A 25,163-nucleotide genomic window follows, 5' to 3' on the forward strand; every position below is an offset into this window, starting at 1 on the left:
AGGATTGGATGCTTATGGCCATTTTAAAGTTATATTAATTCTACCTCCAATTACAAAGAGCTCTGTATCAAGATGGAATTTTAAGGCGGATCTGATGGTAAGTGTTTAAATCGTCCAGCCTCCTTAACAAACTTTTAACGTTTCAATTGAATATTGTCTCAAAGGTTTGAACGGTGTGTTTTTAGAGTAGGTATTTTTAAGATTCAAAATATTAAGAATGATATAAATACTGAAAACCCCAGAGTCGGGGGCGATGGGATGATTATTGTAGCGGTAAGTATTGTTTACTTTACTTATTTCTAGTATTGCCTCACCTCAAGAGGGTTGAAATCGTCAAGACAGCCATTGTAGACTGATATTTTCAATAGAACAAATCTTATTTAGTTAAGTCTTTCATTCTAAATTAGGCCCCTGTTGTGTACGAATTTGTTTTGTACGTTTGTACGGTGTAGAAAACATACATACAACAGACTCTTGGTAGGTACATTGTATTTGTGAATTGATGCAGAAAGTAGGTCATCAGATGCACCCCCCATTTCTAGTTGAGAGATGACATGCAGGCAAATAATCCTTCGTAGGTAAATGTGCCCTTGACGTGCATTTGTGAACAAATGCAAAAATAGGTCATGAGATGCACCCTCCTTTCTAGTGGTTGATATGCATGTAATTAATCCTGAGGAGGTAAAGGTTCCCTTGGTGTGTACTTTAATATAATGCATAAAGAAGGTCATGAGACGCTACCCCCCCATTTCTAGTTGAAGACATGCATGCAGTTATTTCTTTAAAGGTAAATGTACTCCTGTGGTGTGCCTGTAAACAAAAGCGTAAAGTATGACATGGGACTTAGTACAATTGCTTATCATCTTCCTGTCAGTCTATAGTCACCTTTGGTAAGATAATAGGTCAATTAAAGAAAACAGCAGTCCCATTCCTTATCACTTTGTATTGTTGCTAACACTATATGTACTAACAAAATGCAATGCTGAATAATAACAGGCAAACGTAATTTCCTTTTATAGGGACAACACGTGCACAATGTACATATGAAGGTAGACAACGATTTTTATAATTTGGCAAACATGCAAAAAAAAAAAAAAAAAAAAAAAAAAGAAGAAAACTTGAAAGGACGTTTTGACTTTACTTGAAAGGAAGCAGACGTTTACAGACGATAGAACGTTTACTTAGAGGTAAAATTCGTCAACTGAATGTTATTTTGCTGTTCTTTTATTTAGTTTCAATGAACTGAGTCAACGAACGTGTTCCAATACTAGTGGCCTGAAAGTTCTAAACCACAGTCGATATTTTTTTGTTTTAAAAATATTGAAAAAAAGAAAAAAAATTACAAGTTACTATTTTGAAAGTGGAAACTAATTGAGTGAAAATTATTTACTATCAATCACTTTAAATAATTTAAATGGTAACCCCAATCCTGAATTCGAAAAAAATTCATATAAGCATTAAATACTTATCTTTGAATGCCGTCGGTCCTATAGTACACCAAAGTTGTGCAGACAAATTGAATACCACGCGTTATATAATATTTTTACAGGCCGTTTCCTTTCTTGTTTTTTTTGCACATTTAAAAAGACAATTTTAAATTGTAATTTTAGTATCATTATAGTTACATTGTGAACAAACATGCTATGCCATTCAGAAAGCGCACTTATTAAGAAATACTTGTTGTCGTCTGCAGTGAGATGTCATAGGAAAGCCCTTTACAAGTACAAAGACATGGAATCGAAAGAGAAGTTTTGAAATAACATAGGGTAGGAATAATCTACCAATGAACATATAATGTTTTTATTAAATTTATGTTATTGTATTTTGTGCTGTAAATTGTTAAATATTTTAAATATTTGTTTACATAGTTCTTACTAACGAACTTTCAAACAAAACGAAAGTTACTTCAACCGGCATTCAATGTTTACCGGTCTCATATAAAATTTGCTACAGCTTATTAAATGTTAAGGCAGCGTATGATATGTTAAATCTACAGCAACATCGGCCTTGGACGCATTTGTAACTTAATATTGGTATAGCTTACAAATACTGTTTATCATTGTTCTTACTCACTTTACCAACGAAAAATACTACAACACGAAAACTAATTCATCAAGTCTAGGAAATACGATGTTGGAAGGTAAAATAGCCAGTTCAACATAAAAATGTTAGACTGCTACGCACAATTCCACTACAATAAAATTAGCCTAAGATCTCTGCAACATGAATAGCTGGTTGTTAATTGACATAATACTTGCATATGTAGTTAAGAGTGTAAGAAAACTGTTGTTGACTGATATTCGAGAAAAATATCATTGGTTGCATAGACCTTCAGACACAAATTTTTCCTAGGCAACATGTGTGTCTAAATGTCCAACACATTATATTTCAGTTTAATACCTGTATGATATTTACTTGTTAGTTTGAAAACGAATTGTTCAAGAACATTAGAAAAAGAGGATTTGCTTTTTATTGCATTTAAATCTTGGTCATGCATATATTTTTTTTGGTCATACTTTTTGGTATATTTTTCAGTTTATCGTGATATAGAAAATACATTATTAATACTTGTAATACCATTATATACAAAGAATCTAAATACCGTATATATATATATATATATATATATATATATATATATATATATATATATATATATATATATATATATATATATATATATTCATTTCTGTTCAATGACGACCATAGGCTTTAAAAGACGAATATTTTTGTCAAATAGAACCCATATCCGTATTGTTTATCTACACATTTAATTATCTAAAAGTAAATTAAGATTCAGCTGCAGATATTACGAATAATTCTACGAATGTAAACCTTCATTAAAGCAGAGAAATAAGTCATCTAGTCAGGAAAATATTTTGTCAGAAAAGTGATTTTTTTTCACTATGCTAGAAAAAGAAAATATGCTGTTAATACTGCAATACTACTATTATAAAAACCTGCCACGCAAAAAAAGCTAGTGATTGAAATTTGAACAATTTGGTTGTTATTATGAAAATATCAACTACAATGATTTATCAAATTTTACACATTAACATCATTGAAAAGACAAAGAGCTGGAAGCTAGTTCGAGTGTCAGCGGCGTTCGTTTTGTTCAGTTAGTCTTCGTATGTCCCAAATCCTGTGAACAGTTGTGTGTAGTTATCTGGTTACCGGGCCATGTAATGGATTCATTACTTTGCTCCTGGCTAAGATCCATAATTATTGGTACGACCTGAACCAGGATAATTGATACCGCCAGGAAAGTAAGCAGAGATAAGCAAAAACTGCCATCTTGGTTAAAAGACCGCACTCAAAATCTTTCTTTTGTTTAATCTAGTGTCTTTGCTGTAGCAATAATATAGAACATTTTTAGTTTACCAAAAAATGATCAACGAACTCATGAAAAAAATACTTATAATATGTTATACGTTGTGACTGTCGGGCGACACAGCAGGATCCACACAAATGTCGTCAAAAATTGTCCAACTTAAAAACATCGCAAACAAACTCTCGCTCAGAACCCAATGTCAGCAACTTTAATCTTTATTTAAGAAATAAACCGCAAGTGAAAAAGTTTAACGGGATATGAACTTAATTGATCACGTGATTAAAACCTGTGAGGCCCTAACATCTTCTAAGATTTGACTAATTACGAATGTTCTGTGTTTCTATGAGAGATTTTTTCCATTTAAAAAAATTTTTTTTAGTAATATCTCAAAAATATAATCGTAAAAATGCAATGCAAACCTTGTTTTGATAATAGAAATGCAGCAGTGAATTGCAATGAAAGAATATAAGTTCTTAAAAAGAACGATGACAAGGCATAATAAATATAATAATGTGTAAAGATAAAAATAGAACAACAGAAAGAAAATTATAATTTGTGTTCATCACGAAAATGTCTTTGTTCTCTACGATCGTAGAAGTTGATACAAGACGATTTGATTTTTTTTCTTCTGTACTGTTGCTTTTACAAGATAAAATAACTTACCATAGTAATTTGTTTAAATTTTTTATAAAAAAATACAAATGCAAATCCATAACCAATTATCTCTTCAGTGAACCACCTCAATAATATAGAAAAGAAAGAGTCACATTCAAAATAGAACTACTAAGTACAAATTGGATTTTTTTTTTAAATTCCTGCATTTGTCATTTGCATTAGTTTGCCAATTTAATTTACCTGTATCGTTGCGGAAAAAAAAACTTTGTCCTTTCGTTTGCAACCGATTTTGATAATTCGTTGTTTCAACATGCGCTTTTAATTCAATCACCCGTCGTATCTCTCGGAGAATGGGAACATGTTAAGATGTTCACTACTGCGTTACATTCCAGACTCAGAATGACCTTGGCCTGTTCCAAATGTACTGGACACACTTCCTGTTATTTACAACAGGAGAGTCATCGAATAAACAGACCAACCCGATAACGAACCCGATTGCAATAATACAAAAAACCTTGCCGATTACATTAACACCACAATGCTTGACACTATTTTACAGGACTTATTTGTTTGTTAGAAACAATAGAAGGAATAGTCCAAGTGATGCACGATATTATTACTGACTATAAAATTTCCTCGTTTATTCAATACACATCGAACCCGATAACGAACCCGAACATTAAAACATTGGAAGATAAAAATTTAATTTTCTCGAAAATATGTCAACCAGACGCTACAAAAGTGTAAACTTGATCTGTAGTTTGACATTTTATAGCAGTTCAGCAAATTTCATATTATTCCTCAAACGCATAAAGAAAAAAAGTGTGGAAAACTACAGAGGGACAGACAGACGGACGGACGGACAGACTGACGGACGGACTGACGGACGCAGAGAAAAGATGTAGTCCACTCCGGTGATTACCGGTAGGGGACTGATAAAAGAGATACAACTAACAGAAAGTATGTAAAGTTATATTGACCAACAAATACAATTATAGAGCTGCCCAAAATGTTTTAAAAGAAAAAGGTTTTCATCTATTTCTGTGTGTTCATGATATTATAAAATAAATACCAAATGTTATATCAATTTCCATTTAACGAATATTACTCTTTTGTGATTAAAACAAACCTTTCTCCTAACATGGATCTTTATAACAATACGAATTTGACAACTCAAACCCTGAGTTAATAATATCCTTAAACACATATTTAGTTTTTTGACGACTTTGCACATATACGTAAACAATTGTAAATCCGGATATCTTTATGCAAGGCAATACGGATACTGTTTGAGGTACACTGGTAAAATCACAAACTTACAAAGATCAGAAACTTGCAGAAACGACAACGAACTATTGATAAAGGTCAACTCATCGAAAGAAAATATTATGTTAGTGGACTAGCTTGTAAGTAAAACCCACATGTGCGAGATGTCGTTACGCACTCTGTGTTAAAGGGGCATGTTTACAATTTTTGTCAATTATTTACAATACTTTGTAAATGCATTTCTTATGATCAAATAAAAGGACTTGAGCCACGAACACCCAAAAATGGCCCATTCTCAGATTTTAATGAAATTTTCTATAAATGTTGTTAAGGTAGTCTACTTTCATAATTGAGAAAGTATAATGGGTTTTGGGTCACTAGGGGTCTGTACAGTGGGTTTAGATTTTAGGTGTCAGATGGGCCAACTTAGTGCAAAATTAAGCATAATTGACACAATGATTGACACAACACTTGTAATCAAATATAAAACTGATAAATATTTTAATACTGTAACAACTTGGTAACTTAATCAACAATAACAATAACATTCTGAGAAAAAAATATAACACATTTGTGTGCATGTATAAAAAGAGTTTCTATGGCAACCAGATAGTACAAAATCTCCACCTCCTGGAAAAGCAAGATTGATTGAGTAGTTTTTTTCGCCTTTATCAAAATCAAGTTAAATATGAAATATTTTCAAACAGAGTATTGTTTTTAAAATGTTTTTACATCACTACATTACATGTACATCATTTATGTATATATCTTAATTTGTAAAAAAAAAAAAAAAAAGAATACTTTCCATGACAACAAAAAGTTACAAATTTTTTCAATGTTAATAGCAGCTGAAGTTGAAGATTGTGAATGCTATTCTTTTTATCTATATTCCAAAAGTATTATATCAACAAATGAAATATGGTCAATAAATAAATGTAGTTCAAGAGATGAAAATACACACACAAATAAGTTTCCATGACAACATAAACTTATTCATACAAAATGCATTACACTCAAATAAGTTTCAAATATTCACAGCAATTTTAACACCATTTATCAAACATGTTGTTACATGCATGCATGATCAGAGGTCCTTCAGTTCTTTTTTAAAGATACTGTATAGGTTTGTGCACATACAAATGATTTAATTATGGATAATAGAAAAAAATAAGCAATCTAAACTTGTGCACATACAAATAATTTCATTATGAATAATAGAAAAAATTAGCAATCAAAACTTTTGAAAAAATATCATTTGGGTGTGTAGTGCATTAATAACTACAGTTAGAAAATAATGAAAAGTTATATAAATGAATTATCTTTAAAATTCTATTGATCTGCATGGAAACTGTTTTGAATATTATTTTTATTATTGCATGGGGATCTGGGGATAAGCAGTTGATATACAATTAATATTTAATCTAACAATGTTTACAGTTAAATGTCATTCTTCCGTCCCGCTAAGTTCTCCCTCAGAGGACTCACTTTCATCAACTGGAGTTGGAATGTTGTTTGCATCGTCAACAAAGTCTCCCCAGTTTCGAACTCCAAATCCACTTGAGATCCTGTGCCTCGCATTTCCCAAAAACCATAAAATGGCTGCAATGTGGGAACACATCCCAACAACTCTTGCCCCGGCTCTGCATTTACAGTACCATGCTGTAACACTTGCTTCATCATATCTTATCCATAACTGGTATGATCGAGATGATACATGTCGACTCTGAACCTGAACCCTGACAAGACCTGGCTCCTCTTTGTGGACATGTATCTGGCAGTTGCCTTCCAAGTGTTCCTGTGCATAACTGGGTGAGAGTCGAAGCTGGTATATCCCACAAGTGAGATTTCGAAGCTGCTCTTCATCAAGATACGGAAAGCCTAATAAAAAATATATCAAAGTAATTAAGGTCAAATAAATACATGCAGAGAAAAATATATGCTAGCTAGGCTAATCCACTGTACATAAAATCAAAGATTAGCATTTGATTTGGATTAAAAAATGTTATTATGAACACTCAATACAAAAAATTATGATAATTTATACATCTTTATTTTTCATAAATGAAAAAAATATATCAAGTAATAATTAAGATACTATAACCTGTTAATGTTTTCAAACATTAGGAGAAGACTATCTAACCTGTTTAAAACTTGTGTCTTATCCTTTTGATTTATTCAATAAATTCAGTTCAAACATTTGAAGCAGGACAGGCAAAATTCTGTGTTAACTAGGGTATATATAGTTATTCATACATACCTCTTAGATCATCTACTGGTTCCCAACACACAGAGCGCCGATCTAGGTGATGTTCCTCCACATGTTGTTGTAAGGCGTTGACTTGCTTGGATAGAAAAAGCATCTTACATCCAAGGGACTCATCCTCAGTGGCATTTCCGTTAGAAAGTGGTTTCATGTATCTGTAACCAACAAAAACATAAGTGTTAAAATAGTAAAAATATCAAATAGTATAGAGTATTAGTATAAATAAATTACATTGTTCTATTTTTACCTATTGCAAATAGCACAGACAATCCTTATGAAATCCCCTATGTATGGAATCTGACTTGTTGGCAATACATGCTGAAGGTATTTCCATTGCTTGATCCGGGAGTTCGCGGATTCCACAACCCACCTTATCTATAAAAAAATAGAGGATTCAATTTCAATCAATGCTTACATTTAAAAATGTGATATATCATTTCATATGCAGATCTTGGTACATATACTCTCTCTCTCTCTCTCTCTCTCTCTCTCTCTCTCTCTCTCTCTCTCTCTCTCTCTCTCTCTCTCTCTCTCACACACACTACTGAGTCTTTCTCTCTCACCTTTGTAACAAGACGACTTGTATTCGCACTCTCTGTTGTCATCTGTTTCTCTCCTTTGGACATAAAAGAAGGCATGTGGGCTTGGATCCCAAGCTCTTCCAAAAAATCCAGTGAGTCTCGAAACCCCCGATCAACCACGAAAATATCATCTTTCTCCACCCAGTTGCAAATGTCCTCTATGTTGGACTTCATGACGTGCTTTAGGATACTTGCGTCATTGTTCCTTGCAAGGTAGGGGCCCATAACTGATAAGTAGTAGCCAGTCGTTGAAACAATTATCAATGGCTTTACCAAAGGACGTCCCTTGTGCAAACTATATGATTGCCTTTGGAACTGAAAGTTTCCACTCTTGTTAATGTAGATGTAGGTACCGTCCATTACCAAAATTGCTTGATTGCCTGGGCTGGTTTCGAACAGAGTTTGAGCTAACTGTCTTGTATGGTGCTGTATAATCTCTGCACGTGAGATGTGCTGGAAACCCAGGTTTTCATGGACAAATCTTCCAGAAAGGGCTGAGCGTACAGAACTAATGCATCTTCGAATACTTGACTTAGATACATTGAAAAGGGTTGAAAGTACTCTGTTTGATTCACCTCCCCTTAATTTCATCAGGAAAATAGCTAAGCTAGTCCGTACAGATCTTGTTGGAGTAGGCCGAACTTTTCCCTCCACGAAGAGCAGAAGATCTTTGAAAGAGTCTTTGGAAATTCCCATGAGATCACGGTACTCGGCATCACTGAGAGTTTTTTCGCTGTTAAAATCAAGTCTTGTTTTCTCTTGCCTCTGAATTTCTGACCTTAAAAACTTGATCAGCTGGGTGATTGTTGATCTATTCACTGTTGTTGTATCAGCTATAGGTTCAAGATCCCCAATATTTCCATGGAGATGGTTTGGACAACACCTGGCACCAGCTGGAATAATGATTTCCTTGGATATAAATATCTGGTGTCTGATATCCACAGGAACAACAATAAGTTTTGGTCCAGGCCTCTTGCAGATGCAACAGGAGGAGTGTCCTCTAGCTGAGCTAGGGAATGGCAGCTGTACTGAAGGTGGGCTAACAGGTGTTACACATGGCTGAGGAGTACATGTAGAAGAAGTACATGCCTGCACTTTTTTCTTTGCTTTCTCAGATCCCTTAACATATGACTTGCACACATGACGACACTTGTTGCAGAGAAAATCCCCATCACTTGGTGTTCGTCCTGATATTCTGTTAACAACAAGTCTGTGACTTTTGGATATGGCAAATCTGTCAGTCCTTTTTGTTATGCGAGGACAAAGGAAGCACTTGTAGGATTTTTTACCAGGCATCTGTAGCAAAATAATTGAAAAACTAATAAGATTATTCAAAGACTACATGTACATGTACATGTATATAATTATAGATTTTTGAATTTTCCTCCTTCCAACTTTATATTTAATGTTTGCATACATATATAAATCCCTTTTTAGTTAATATGGCTAAGACTTCTTTTTTGTTATTACCTATAATAGTTAAGATAAATGTGACAAAAATCTGTTATGCACAGACATACAAGGGCAAAATAGCCTAAGTATACTCCCTATCTCCTTTGATTCAGAGCAGGGGTCTAAATAACAATACACATGTATGTTGTATATACAATATCCGTACTAAATATTATTGAGTAGATGCATGGACTAATTAAATACCTTTAACTCTTATCAAATCAAACATCATGAAGGTCGTAATCTGCTAAATCTTTCATTTTCAAAGAGGCCACGAAGATCCACCACATAGCATGATGCTTTAATTATTTGCAGTTATGAAGATACTGATATTCTGAAAAAAAATTGTGCAAGAAGTAAGGCATATTAGATTTTACAGTACAGTTTGTTATTTAACGTTTCATTGTAACATAACTTTATGAATTCAGTTAGAGTCAGGTTTATTATCTCTTAATAGATTAAATGGAAAGTGTAATTGGCATTTGACTGACTCATTATGATCCATTTATCAGTTAATAGTTTTATAAAAAAAAAAAAGGGAATACTAGAAATGCTGCACATTCTTATGTTATATACCGGTAATTACTGAAACTTCATTCATATGTAAACATTAGAATTATCAATTTAAAGACTATCAGTTTCTAAGAATACCAGGAAAATAAATAACCTTATTATAGTTTATTTAAGACATGTTTTAGAATTTGGGATTAAGCATTATACATGTGTAATGTATATCAAGATTTGTACATGCACACAAATATTATACAAGCATATTTAAATTGAAAAATTTAATTAAAAAATTAATAATAATAATAAAGAGTAGCAAACACATTTGATAGCAAGTTCAAAATTTATTAGAATAATCTTTATCACTTTGTTTAACAATGTTTGATGAAAAAAATAGCAATTTGATGAAATGCTTTTAAAATGGAAATAAAAGTTTTATTAAGAGCATTGGATGTGTAGATTTGTGAATTTTTAACCGGGTTTTCCAACGGAAAAATCCGGTTATTAAAATGGTGAAAATGGCGGGCGGGCGGGCAGGCGGGCGGATGGCGGGCGGGCGGGCGGCTGCCAAAAGGGTACCCTCATTGTACGGATAACTCCTCCTACAGTTTTCAAGATAGGAAGTTGTTCTTTTGCAGATCAATTGTACATATATCAGAGGTGTGCATATTGCTAGGATTTTGATTTCCGATAATTTATCGAAAAAATACCAGCTTCTGAACTTAGTCATTTTTTGGCAAAATATTGCATATAGGGTACCCTCATTGTACGGATAACTCCTCCTACAGTTCTCAAGATAGGAAGTTGTTCTTTTGCAGATCAATTGTACATATATCAGAGGTGTGCATATTGCTAGGATTTTGATTTCCGATAATTTATCGAAAAAATACCAGCTTCTGAACTTAGTCATTTTTTGGCAAAATATTGCATATAGGGTACCCTCATTGTACGGATAACTCCTCCTACAGTTCTCAAGATAGGAAGTTGTTCTTTTGCAGATCAATTGTACATATATCAGAGGTGTGCATATTGCTAGGATTTTGATTTCCGATAATTAATCGAAAAAATACCAGCTTCTGAACTTAGTCATTTTTTGGCAAAATATTGCATATAGGGTACCCTCATTGTACGGATAACTCCTCCTACAGTTCTCAAGATAGGAAGTTGTTCTTTTGCAGATCAATTGTACATATATCAGAGGTGTGCATATTGCTAGGATTTTGATTTCCGATAATTTATCGAAAAAATACCAGCTTTTGAACTTAGTCATTTTTTGGCAAAATATTGCATATAGGGTACCCTCATTGTACGGATAACTCCTCCTACAGTTTTCAAGATAGGAAGTTGTTCTTTTGCAGATTAATTGTACATATATCAGAGGTGTGTATATTGCTAGGATTTTGATTTCCGATAATTTATCGAAAAAATACCAGCTTTTGAACTTAGTCATTTTTTGGCAAAATATTGCATATAGGGTACTCTCATTGTACGGATAACTCCTCCTACAGTTTTCAAGATAGGAAGTTGTTCTTTTGCAGATCAATTGTACATATATCAGAAATGTGCATATTGCTAGGATTTTGATTTCCGATAATTTATCGAAAAAATACCAGCTTCTGAACTTAGTCATTTTTTGGCAAAATATTGCATATAGGGTACCCTCATTGTACGGATAACTCCTCCTACAGTTCTCAAGATAGGAAGTTGTTCTTTTGCAGATCAATTGTACATATATCAGAGGTGTGCATATTGCTAGGATTTTGATTTCCGATAATTTATCGAAAAAATACCAGCTTTTGAACTTAGTCATTTTTTGGTAAAATATTGCATATAGGGTACCCTCATTGTACGGATAACTCCTACAGTTTTCAAGATAGGAAGTTGTTCTTTTGCAGATCAATTGTACATATATCAGAGGTGTGCATATTGCTAGGATTTTGATTTCCGATAATGTATGAAAAAAATACTAGCTTTTGAACTTAGTCATTTTTTGGCAAAATGTTGCATATACATGTAGGGTACTCCATTTCACTGGATAAGGGTTGACATGGATTATGGATACAGTTTACATAAAAGAAAACCCGGTTTGCTGTCACATTGACAGCTTTACACTTGTCTTTTAAATAAAGTGGCAATATATGGTAAAAATTAATGAATTAGCACAAAGTTACAATTTCTCTATTAATTATTAATTTTTTCCACAAAGTAAATACAATTTCCTAATTAATGTAGGTGTAAAAAATGCAAGATCCACCACTGCAACTTTGTTAGAGTTGTCCCCCTTGCAGCTATTTAGAATAGTGCATTCAATTTTTTATGTACGACATTTATTTATAATAACTAGCTAAAACTATGTAACAACAATGACTATTGATAATATCAAATCACCTTTCACAATAATAAAACTACCTATCTGTTCTCAACGTAGTTTTATTCTACGTGTTTCAACTACATATTCCTTAAACACCCAATGACAGACTTTCAAGTCGAATTCTCCGATTGTAAACAAACTGTGTACGATGTACAAATTCTATCTATGAAAGTAAAAAACACTTGATTTTAATGAGCACGTATTTTTTTTTTTATTATTTACTCTTTTTATATGCTTACTGTACATCAGAAACGTCAAACAGTTGCAGTACGCTTGATATTTTCTCATTATAAACTATAGGCCCCTACTTGTTTGCATGGTTATTTAAAAGTTGGCGTTTTAAAACTTTAGAAAAAGAGATACAAGAGTGAAAAAGATGTTTAAACTAAAGTTTTGTATATACTTACACATTATATTATTGCGAAATGATATCAGGATATCTCATATGCAGACATCAACACTCATCATGCTGATCAGTTCATCACAAGCTGACAGACGACAATTTCTCCTCTTCCCGCGATAAGTCCAACGGTATTATTTCGATGACAGCGCATTCCTCGCTGATAATTTTTTTCGTTGGAAAAATTTTCTTTTGACTTTTTCTTTTAATTACACTTAAAATATTTATCAGCGAGGAATGCGCTGTATAAGAAAAAATGTCTCTAATGTTGAAAAAAGCCGAAATTTCCGGGAAAACTACAAACATGTATAGGTTTGACTTTTGTTATGTACGTCTAATGTCCGATTTGACCAAAAGTTAATACACATGCGATTAGGGTAAGTGTCAGAGTTGACAATGGGTGGTAGATTTTTGTAATAAAATGTACTTCATTTTTCACCCAGTGAATAGGCCATATTTGGTAGAAAGTGGTTTTAGTTCTTTGAGAGTCATTCGTAGAGTTATAAGCAAGATACAGGACTCACATGTAAACAAGGCTCGTGCCCTAGTGTTTGTATACATAGGTTCAATATACCAGTAAAAAAAACTTTTTTCCAGCTTATTTGTCTATCTTTTTATTTTTTTTATTTTTTTAGGCATATATAAACAGTTCTTAACGTTTAAAACATTCGTTTTAGGTTTAAAACTGGAATTATTACTTCAACGTTCAAAAAGTAAACAAACGCTTTGTTTACATAGCAAAGAATTTCAAGCTCTGTAACTTGCTTATAACTCAACAAATGACTATCAAATTTCAGTTGTCTATTAAACATGCTTTTCTGAAGCATTGTAAATATTAAAATCGGAAAAATAATTTTTGACCAAAATCGTGACAATGCCCCTTTAATACTTAGCGCAATTATTGTTTCACATTATCTCAGTTTAAAAAGAATAAAGATGAATTTTGATACATGTATAGAAGTTTTTGTCGGATTTTGAAACGTACATGTATAAGGCATAGTTGTGATTAATTGGTTATCATTCTATAAATCATGTTGGCTTTAAAAAACGATTTATGATCTGTTAGGGAGTACACGTAACACATTTGTATAATACCATTTATTTTCTACTTAATTGGGTGTAACCTATCATGAGTCTTAGAATTTTCCAATCTAACTATTTATATCTGTTAATAAATGAATAACAAGAAAGTTCTGAAAGTTCTTGAGGCATAAGCATGACGTAATGTGATCAAACCAAGTCAGGGTATACTGCCACTGCTAGGGGTTTTGTAATGAGAATCTACCAATATACATGTAAGTACGCCATTGCCAATGTCAATCTAGTTGCGCCTTGTATTTCTGCATTTAGGTATGAGATGACAACACACTCCAATGAATTGTAAAGTTACATACAACATGTCTAACTCACACTGAAATAATTTGAAATGAATATTTAACATCATTTGCGAGATGTTTACAGGTTTTGTTTAAAATCTTTATAATCATTCCTAGGACAATTTGAAATTTTCAGATACATTGCTATCATATTAGATACATTTTACATAGGCCACAACAAGCACATTTAGTCATACATTTAAAATACATTTAAAATGCTTCAATATCATTGATTAATACACGATAATAAAGAAATTGTTTTGCATCTGTAAAATTCACTTCATCACAATGTAAGCCTAATGAAAATTAAAGATTTATTCGTTTTGGGCATTTATATTTAAAGATTTGTGTTTGGTAAAATAGCTAGAGTCGTTTGATTTTTACCTCATGAAATTCAAATTTTTGTTCTGTTTTAAGATCCCTTCATCAAAGAAAAGAGTACCAGACAGATGATAATATATGGGAAGTTTTTCAGTCGGAAATGGGTCTCAATTTTTAAGAGACCGATCTTTAATGCTGATTCATTAATACAATCTGCAATTTGTGATTTTTCTATGAATAATTTCAAACTTGTCATTGCTATTATACGGTACTGGATATTGAAACCCTGTCACGTGATATGTACATCATCGAATGCCATGGAACGCTTTGGATAAATAATGCTTTTGTGTAACCCAAGATATAAATCTAAATATACTTAAAAGGTGCATTCGGCATGAAGATGTAAGATTTTCTTTTTTACAAGTATAAAAAATAAGTTATTTTTCTTTTTTTATGTTAACTGTTTGTTTGCTGATTTTTTGAACTTAAAAAAGACTTTTAAAATGATTTTAAAGCTTTTATTATGAAAGCAAAGTTAACAAGAATACATTTTTGTAGACGTCTAACGGTACATGAAACTAATTGCTTGTGAAATAAATCGAATCCAATTTCTGATTCCAAGTATTTGCTGCAGCCTAGCATGATGTATTAATAAATGCATGTGTATGGTTACCGCATTACCTTTGTACTATTACAAATGTAGGAAATGTCAACTTGTAAAATTTTCCGATTGAACTAAGTTGATAGAATTGACGGTTTTGTGCTGTATCAAGTCTTTTTACAATATAAATTTCTTTCTCCAAATATTGTTAACTTAATTCATTTCAGTGAATATGTAATGTTTCATGTCAACATTTAAAATTTTCTTATTGAAATTGGGTAATAAAATTGAAGTTTCGTGTTGAATCAAGTCTTTATACAATATTATTATTTTTAAATATTGTTAACTTCATTCATTGCAGTGATTACGTTATGTTCTTTTCAGTTTACCACTGATGTAATGTTGATATTTTTTTCGGTATTGTTGGATATATTTGTTAAAATCAACATATAACTTTTTCCCCAGAGAACTTAAAAATAAAAGTAGCTTTAATGTGAAATCGAGTGATTATTTTGTAACGAGTCTTTTGCAACAAAACATTAAAGTTATGATAGGTATGTATAAAAATAAATATTTCAAAAACAAATTCAATGCAATACCAATTCTATGTCTGAAATGATTGATTAAAAAAGACACGAGAAAGAGAAATATGTTTGCTAGAAAGTAACTTCAAAGAGTGTAATCTATCAAAATTTAAATGTTATTGTAGGTGAGCTAATAATTTCCAATTTCTTTGAACAGTTTGTTTGTGTTTGATGCTTCCTTGCGAAGACTACGATATTCCCTCTGGAAAATACAGGTAACAAAGCTGTTAAGCATTGCAAGAAATGAAGATACGGTTGCCATGTTCCAATACCAAACGTTTGCATTCAGCTTCACAGCGTATATCAATATTCCAACTGATAAGAAAGTACCTATGAAAAACAAAATCGTAAGTATTATTTTCATATTTAAAAGACACATTTACATGTAATATCAGAGAGTTCGTTTTAGATTACAGGTGTCGTTTTAACGACCTTTTCTTTTTTCATGACAAAGAGCGTTAAAGAATTGAAATGAAAAAATGAATTTTATTTATTTTACAACGATTGATATACATATTCTACAATTATATATTATCTTTCGTTGTCACATATGTTAGTCCGAGGGGGTCATTGGTGTGGAAATACCAATCTCGGAGTTCCCGGAGAGAACCCACTTGTCCAAGTGGGAGACCACCATACCCTATTACATACAACCACCGTCGATCAACGCAATCGGACTCGGGTTACAGAGGTGATAAACAAGGGAATTGTCCACTGCGCCACTCAGACACCCTCAATATGTTTACTTATATGATATACTGGTTCATTATATTGCATTAAAAGTTAAATTCGACTTTCTGTCAATTTGTTATTATTATTCCGATATTGCATCGTGCATTTAGCTGACGTTGAAATACATTGCAATGTCATCTTTTTTTCGGTTATGCCATGACGTCATAGTCTCATTTGCAAATATTGAGCACAATTTGTCGAATAAAGGACTCTGAGGCCTAAATGTGAAAATTTGTTGGAAGATAAACAAAATACATGTTAAGATCAATTCTATGTAAGAATAAAAATTCGGTGGCCACGCATAGTCACGGATTTTCTTCATACTAGACAATTTGATAGACTTTGGTGAGTAAAAAAGCCCTACACCATTTGTTTGTTGCTATGTGGTTCCGTTGCCATGGTAACCGAGAATAAAGATGTAAAATGGCTTTTTAATGCTTATTTGAGAACATATTGTGAGTAATGTGCAGAACTTGGGGTTTCCAGGGTAGAATATATTATTAAAAATAGTTGTCATTTTTCAAAAGAAAGAAAAAAATTCACGGAGAAACGCATATTTTTAGAGCGTTTCCATGGTTACTAAACAGAAATTTTAAAATATGTTTTCTTCATCTAATTTGAATAAAAAGTGCAAATCTTAGATTTTTTGGTAAACACTATAACGATTGTGCAATTAAGAATTTAAATACGAAAATTAAGAACCGTTGCTATGGTAACAAGCTTAAAGACAAGGCAAATTATAATATTTTTAGGCATCTTTAATTGGATATTATTCACTTATAATGAAGAAATTTATAAAATCAAATGGTGAGAAAAAATAAAGTATGTCCTTAACTTTAATGACACTTGAAAAAACGCTGAAATTTTCTAAAACTAACTGCCGTTGCTATGAACTTTTCAAAAAGTAAGAAGTTCTGTGTGGTTTTTTCCCAACTTAATTTACCATAGCAACAACACTTCTCTGTTGCATAATAAAGGTTTTTGTGGTGTATAATGAAAATTTACATATATTTTTACAAGTTTTAACTAAAACAATTGCAAATAAATTCTAAAATCAGGAATGAAAGCATATCAAAATAATCTTCAATTTCTCAACCTTTCTTAATTTTTGGCCTTGTTGCCATAGCAACGGATGTCAATGTTCATGATAAATGATATATTGCAAAGACATTGATATGGATGTAAAAATTTAACAGTTTCCCATTTGGGCTTATTAAAAAATTGCAGAAAACTGATTTCAAAAATTTGTAACGGTTTCCATGATAACATTTTAAAAGTATTTTCTCCATTAATTGTCTTATATAATTAAATAAATGAAAATAGGACAAAGGCTGTTTTATGTCTTTGATAGTTTACATTAGTGGGCAAAACATTTTAATATCTTCAAAGTAGGTAAGTTTTGCTATTTTCCCATCTTTAGCCTCGATTACCATGGCAACGGTTACCCCCAGCAATCAACTTTTAGTGGTTTTTTGCGTTTTACACCTAGGTGTGTCCATGTATGCAATATAAGGAAAATTGGTGACTATGCGTGGCCAGACCCTTTTATAAATCGTTTATTCTTACATAGAATTGATCTTAAAGGTCTTGAAAAGTAAACGATAGTTTGGCGTGGATCACAAACGTAAAGAGGGCTCGGCAAATCTCAGTCTCTGCCAAGTTTTCTTACACTCGATCAATTGCACACATATAGCTTATATTTGGAGACAGTGATCAAATACTTATTATATACTGGGTCAAATTGTTTGTCGATGTTCAAAAAACCAATGCATAGAAATTGTTAAAATTTCAAATATCTGAAGACCACACCAACTCTTTTGCAAGATCAGCAGTTACAATCGCGTTATATGTACTTTTTTAACTGTTACATGTTAATTTAAAATCCAGCAGATCGTTTCCTCTCTAGAGAGACGAAGAAAGTCATAATGAGCTCTGTAGCATAACATAGTTTGCTATTCATTACGTTGTGAACAAAATCTATAAAGGAAAAACAATAAGACACGAACCATTAATTTTTGTTTTGTTAATAAGAATAATGTCGATGCTAATGATTTGTCCATGCATAGAAGAAAATAAGTACGATATTAACTGTGATAGATTAAACCCACGCATCTGTTTGTGAATACCAACGTTATCGGCTATATTAAACTGTAGGCGATATAAATTGCTAAATCAGTGTCAGTTGGTACAGGTATTCGAAAAAGAGAGTTTCTGAGATATTCTCATGAAAATTTACCTTGTACTTAGTTCTTCCAATGACTTTCTCTTTTAAATGAAATAGCAAGTATTCAAGGTAACCCCAAGAAATGCCTAATGATTTAGTTGATTGATAAATACTTTGTTGATATAAATGGTCACCAATACTGGAACATTGACCTTATTTATATATTCTCCATTCAAATCGGGAAAACAAGTACATTAACTACAGGTACATACCATTTGTAAACTTACCCTCATTGAAAGTAGTATGTCTGATGCACATCATTAGCTTAGACATTTTGTTTAGTCAAAGATTTAGAACTGTTTGTCATGAATTTTTTTCCGAGTGAAATTTGAGATTTGTTTTAAATTAAAGCTCTGAAGATTATTGCTGTGTTAATATGTTTTCTTCTGTTTTTTCATATTCTCTTTTTTTTCTTTTCATAAAATACCTAAATACCTAAAAATAATTGTTAAAGTAAATAACAGTCATTTTATTTTTTGTTTAAGGTACTTTTTATATTGCGGATTCATTAATCAAATGAGTGTTCTTTCTTTTCACTACCAGGTAGGGTACAATTGGAGAGAGAACCTTGGCCTTAATGTACTATTTTAGACATGAATACATTTTCATGACAAATGTGTGTAACACACTTTAAAATATAAATATCAACTTACAAGAAGTGAAGTGTAGTAGCACAATCACATGGTAGCAGTTGATTTTACATCTACCTCTACAAAGAATAGCTAAGGCAAAACAAGAACCTTTCAGCAGACAAAGAAACACTTCCACTACAAAGGCAAGGCAGAACAGGGCAAACGTTCCTTTAAGCGAACAAGCTGTAATAAAAATTAAATATATTTTCATATGAAGGACAAACAAGTAGGTCGTGATTAAAATAAAAACTACATAAGAAATGATACATGAGCCATAAGTGACTATTTAAATATTTCAATTTACATACATATTAAAGGTTTCTATTTAATTATATTTGTCGAAGTAAAGGAAAATAATTAGTTACGTTTGAACAAATCAATGTAATTGTAATTGCAAGTAACTGACAAAATTGTGATTTTTTTTTAAGTATTCAATTACATTTCAAGGTAACTGACCGTATTCCTGAACTGCATAAATAAATAAAGTCTTTCTTACATGTTTCCAGGTCGTTAAATATCTTTGGATTGTCAATATAGACGGTTGCAATTATAGGAGCTGCTGTTCCTAGTGTAGCTACCGATAAGATAATTCCAAAAATCTCTCGAAAGTAGAAAAATCCGGTTTTCTTCCCCATTGTAGTGCTTTAAGAAGGACATGTGTAGTTGTTTTAATGTAAATGTTAAAGAAAACCAACTCTCCGGAAATGTCAATTGCTACAAGCAGGATGTAAATTTAAAGTTGGGTGTCAAGTTTTAAACAAACAAGTTTATTCTTTTAGGAAACGTTTCCTTCATTTTATGTTAGAAAGTTTAATTGAAATTGTATTTAACTCACCTAACTATTAATTAGTCTGTCAGTCATTTTTCGTAAAGCCTTTCTTTAAAGGGATATGCTCACGATATTGGTCAAAAATTATTTTTCAGATTTTAATTTTTACAATGCTTCAGAAAGGCATTTTTAATAGGCAACCGACATTTGAGTGTCATTAGTTGAGTTATAAACGAGTTACATAGCTTGACATTCTTCGCTATGTAAACAAAGCGTTTGTTTACATTTTGAATGTTGAAGTGAAAAAATCAATTTTAAACCTAAAACGAATGTGTTAAACATTAGGAACTGTTTATATATTCTTTAAATAAATAAACAGATAGACAAATAGGCTGGGAAAGATTTTTTTACTGGTATATTGAACCTTTGTAAACAAAAACAGGGCACGAGCCTTGTTAACATGACAACGAATTGTAAGCTCTGTGTCTTGCTTATAACTCTACAAATGACTCTCAAATTTTATTTGATTATTAGAAATGCATTTCTAAAGCATTATAAATAATAAAAACATAAAAATAGAGTTTGATCAAAATCTTGACCATCCCATTTCTAAGCTATTTCCAACAAGATGAACAATGCACAGGGGTGTTGAGTCTCACTTAAGCCAAATGTGCAATGCATAAAGTTTGACTAAACCAGATTCCAGACACCACAGATTTGTTTATCACATTCCTGGTTTACTTTCTAAAATATCTACTGTGGTTTCATTAATTTTAAAGGGTATCAATTTTCGTGGATAAAGTGAAAATCACAGTTTCAAGGATTAAATTCGTGGCCAATGACCATATCAATAGAAATTGTTAATAGAAATTACACTTCAATGGACATTAAATTTTGTGGATCAACTTAACAACGAAATCCACGAAAAATGGTATTCAACGAATATTGATGAAACCACAGTATATAGATATATCAAAATGCAAAATTGATTCATTCTGGCCTTATTGATAAATGTAACTCCTTGTATGAGGTCAGATGTTAATAATCATTAAAGGAGTAAAAGGGATAACAAGGTAAGTCATAAAAATTGTTTTAGTAAGCTAGGACTTGTTCGTTAAGTCAGAATAAACACTCTTATGCATATAACCATTGTTTGGTGTGCATAACCAAGATAAAAAAAACTCTCACAGCTTTATTTGTTACAGTAACACTGCAGTTAACTGATTAACTTTTGACTTGGTACAGTGCTTCTTTAACAAGGTTTTCTTTAATATATCAGGTTACTCTCATGTCTTTCTTTAATGGAATCATTATAGGTACAACCCCTAAGGAACATTGTTTATTACCAACTGGTTGTTTTAAGTTAACACATTTATCGATTTACAGTGTTAATAATTAATATTTTATCGGGTGAAATTCCTTAAACTATAAGAAGACAAAGCCAGTTCAAACTTATATTGTAGGACATGTTTAAATGGAAGCATGAAGTTTATGAAGCCAAGTGATGTCATCTTTTCGGCCATTATTTTCTGCTCAATTTTCATTAGAAAAAGTATCTCAGTCTGGTCGTTGTTCCGTTTAGAGACAAATCTAAATAACTTACTGTTCAACCACGGTCTTTTGGTTCAGCTAAATGGCAGTACTGTTTCAGAATGCTCACTGAAATGTTTGATGATGGACAATTGTGTCTCGTTCCAAATTCAGGACGACCTTGAACTCTGTCGGCTGTACTGGACATACTTCTTGCTACCTTCAACAGGAACGCCATCTACCGGTTGGAAAACCTACTATTCTAGTGGTTAGTTGCAGGCGATTTGTGACATTTCTGTTCACAAAATTATTGTTATTTATTTAAAGCTTTTGGAACATTTAAAAGACATAAAACGAAAATGTCATCTAAAAACATATTAGAATTACAAATTGATTCTAAAGTTATCTTAAAATTAGTTTATTTTAGACAAATATATTTAACATGAATGTTTTAATGAACAAAACGCCTTTTGTATTGTTTCTTTTTTTTAAAAAATATTTTCTTTCTGTACTGAGAATTGTTGATATAATAAATATGTAAGTTTTGTAAATAGCAGCTTTTAAAACTTTTGTTGTTGTCATAACTTTCATCATTAAAATGTCCAGTGAACACATTGTAAACAAATGTTCCAAGCTAAAATCCTTCTAAGTGAAATAGAAAAAGTATATCATTGTCTAAAAATGTTTTACCTGAAATCTATTCATCTCAATGAATCCAGTATCAAACATTGAAAGTCAAAAAATGGTTATGTGCAGAGTCAATTAATTGCATTCACGTAAAAAATATCGTATTCAAAATTAATGCACTTCAGTAAAATTAATCAATTATGTTTGGCATACTTTACGTTATACAATATGTGAACGAAACAATCTTACGGTAAAGAAATAATAACATAGACATCTATAGCCAATCCGTACATGAAGTTCTTCGTATGGTTTAGATATATTAACACTTTTTTGTGTCTTTTTCTGTGATAACAATACGAATTGAATTTGCAACGTATTGTCCAGTACATGTCATCAATGAAACAACTAACTGATTGACGAATTATTGAATTTTGTAAAATAATACGATATATATTAAACTAATGTAAAAATGTCAATAATTCAATACGTAATTGATCAACTACAGATCATAATTATACATAGTATTTGGAATATTCTTTAAATTAATATTAAGTAGTGATCTAATATTGTCAGGCGTGATCAAGTTTATCATAAAGGCATTTGGACTTTATTGGATTTTAACACGTCTCGATCTTATTAGATCACCTTATAATATCAATTCAATTCTTAAATATAACTATTTTTACAATTCATTTTTTTTATCTTTGTAATCAGAACCCCGATGTTTTAATACCTTTCCACAACAATTAATGCATCAACATGTACCTGTAAAGTAAAAGTTAGTTGTTATCTTTACGAGCATGCACTTAAAAAAAATTATCAACATAAATCTAATTATGGTTAAAATGATTCAGGTTCATGCAAGAAAGGACACCTATATGCCAGACAATATGGTTATTGTTTACATTATGTCGGTCAATTAACCGCTATACAAGGGACAGATGTATGCCGAGGCAATAGTGAGGAACTCATTAAAGTGGATTCACGGGAAGAGAGTGTCTTTGTTAGTGGATTAGCATGTAAGTAGAAAGAATACTGCATATCCGGTTATTTTTGCGGTTATCTCTTTTCAAACCGCAAAAATTGAATACAATGAAATTATATCGTGTGTCATCTTCTATACGAAACTTTTTTAATTGCAAAAAATGACTGACGTATATTAATCAAAGTACTGAAGTACTGAAAGCCGGGCTCTTTTGGTGTGTCTTTATGCAAATTGTGTAGTAAATACTGAAAATCTCTCTCTCTCTCTCTCCCTCTCTCTCTCATGCTTTTAATGTCGGCAAAGCATCAGAGAGCGACCACATTTTGTAAGCGGCTATAAACAAAAAATATGTCTGTCTAGTAGAAGTTAAAAAGTTCAACAGTTGCTGCCTTGAATTTTGTAACAAGCATTATATATTCAATCCCCATTTCTTCATCGCGCAGCAAAGTAGTTCATGGAAATTCATGCGCATTGTATGTGTCCAAAATGCATAGTAATGTTTTAAAAATACGTTATTAATAAGAAAACTAAAAAAGATAGACAATTCATTCGAAATTTAAAAAAAAGAAACAAAATGCCAACACTTTTGACAAAACGTGGCTCTTTGTGTAACTATTTGGTATAGCGGAAGCTTTACCTTGACGCTGTTTGGTTTTTTGTTTACTTGTGGTATTTAAAGTAACATTTTGCGATTTGCCTGCCTATAGCCAGGCTAAACATGATACAGATTTTCCCCATTTTTTGCAAACTTTGTGATCCGCGAAAAAGGTAAAATAATATAATGTTCTTTGTAATTTAAACTTACTTTGAATTATTTATACGTGTTTAACATACCGAAATGTCAACACATATGTCCTAATGCATTGAACATTTAACATGATTAAATGTTACACATAACTACAATGTAATTAACAACTTTGGGCTACTCTCATTAAAATTGTGGTATTCAATTCTTTATGTAACTTAATCGGACACTGCAATTGCAAAAAGAACCAACATTTTTAACTGAGTGTTATTATCAGTTTGCAGGTATTGACATATTTAACCATATGAATAAAACATTTATAACGAATATACATTTTTCACAAAAATATTTTGACATTTTATTACTCATCAAATTTTTATATATTCTTCCCTTAATTAAAACACTCAGATTTTGTTTTCTTTAGATTCATTTGTGAACAATACGGAAGGCCAAGGAAGCAATAAACTGATTATCGATGGAGTATTTTCTAATGGAGCTTGGGTTTCGTTATTTGGAGATCGATCCAGTTTAATATACACAAATTTCTTCAAAGACGAGGCACTCGGTTCCGAAAATAACAGGGTCAACATCCGTCCGAGTAGCTCCACCCACATAGCTGAATATGATTGGACCTCTCAACCGGGATTGCACAATACGCGGACCATTCTATGTAGGTATTATCCGAAAAAATGTCAAATAGGCAAACCTCAAAAGAAAACAGTTGCAATTGAGTACCAATGTTCATGAACACCGTTTTCTGTGTTGAGCAAATGTTTTGAATATTTTATTTAAAACGCCTACAGAGTAATTGAACTTACAGAATACAAACTGACGCTAATAACAAGTTTCTATACATAATGTAATAATGTTTATTTAAGTAATGGGTGTTTTAATTCCACCAATAACAACGAAGACGTCAATTATACTGAAGTTATCATTACAATTGAATTGATTAAACGCAGAAAATACAGAAAAATGATAGACTTTAGTTGCACAATGTACATGTTATAAACTTGAAATGTGTTTGACTTCATGTACATAGATATATTTTTATTAATCAATAAACAATTGTGGCAAGTTTATGTAGCTAAAAGTTCAAACAACGAATTTTAAATTGACTCTGAAACTGCTTAAAAATAGGCTTCGGTTTCAATTTTTGAAAATGCCGTATTTACAATTTTGCGAGGTGAAACAAATCAAATAACGCACTGATGGATGGCTAACGATATTTTAAATGCCTTTATTCTTCAT

General features: G+C 31.8%; 1 protein-coding gene and 3 long non-coding RNA genes across 4 annotated transcripts; 2 read left to right on the plus strand and 2 right to left on the minus strand.

The window, feature by feature from the left end:
* The first annotated feature begins 1,024 nt into the window (after window positions 1–1,024).
* On the plus strand, window positions 1,025–16,634 carry LOC117686561 (uncharacterized). The gene is made up of 4 exons (XR_010710048.1): window positions 1,025–1,187; window positions 1,694–1,766; window positions 15,826–16,015; window positions 16,226–16,634. It is a non-coding gene; the product is annotated as an uncharacterized lncRNA (long non-coding RNA).
* LOC117692436 (uncharacterized) lies at window positions 6,599–13,266 on the minus strand. The gene is made up of 6 exons (XM_066073692.1): window positions 12,794–13,266; window positions 9,713–9,842; window positions 8,039–9,352; window positions 7,723–7,850; window positions 7,470–7,630; window positions 6,599–7,090 (listed from the first exon to the last, which is right to left on the minus strand). Exons 3-6 carry the CDS (start codon window positions 9,350–9,352, stop codon window positions 6,657–6,659), a joined length of 2,037 nt encoding a protein of 678 aa, XP_065929764.1. The 5' UTR covers window positions 9,713–9,842; window positions 12,794–13,266; the 3' UTR covers window positions 6,599–6,656.
* LOC105317443 (uncharacterized) lies at window positions 15,882–19,898 on the minus strand. The gene is made up of 3 exons (XR_010710049.1): window positions 19,753–19,898; window positions 19,278–19,439; window positions 15,882–15,998 (listed from the first exon to the last, which is right to left on the minus strand). It is a non-coding gene; the product is annotated as an uncharacterized lncRNA (long non-coding RNA).
* Window positions 19,899–21,507: 1,609 nt separating this feature from the next.
* Window positions 21,508–24,819, plus strand: LOC105317451 (uncharacterized). Its single transcript, XR_010710443.1, has 3 exons — window positions 21,508–21,823; window positions 23,037–23,201; window positions 24,337–24,819. It is a non-coding gene; the product is annotated as an uncharacterized lncRNA (long non-coding RNA).
* Window positions 24,820–25,163: the final 344 nt, after the last annotated feature.

The sequence above is a fragment of the Magallana gigas genome, chromosome 10 (genome assembly GCF_963853765.1).
Source record: "Magallana gigas chromosome 10, xbMagGiga1.1, whole genome shotgun sequence".
In the NCBI taxonomy this organism is placed as follows: Eukaryota; Metazoa; Mollusca; class Bivalvia; order Ostreida; family Ostreidae; genus Magallana; species Magallana gigas.

Excerpts from the sequence above, each read along its gene's own strand:
- LOC117692436 (XM_066073692.1), bottom strand. The coding sequence starts at position 9,352 with ATGCCTGGTAAAAAATCCTACAAGTGCTTCCTTTGTCCTCGCATAACA. Across the intron at positions 7,631-7,722 it reads GTCTGTGCTATTTGCAATAG|ATACATGAAACCACTTTCTA; the intron begins GTAAAAATAGAA and ends TGTTGGTTACAG. Across the intron at positions 7,091-7,469 it reads ACCAGTAGATGATCTAAGAG|GCTTTCCGTATCTTGATGAA; the intron begins GTATGTATGAAT and ends ATTTTTTATTAG.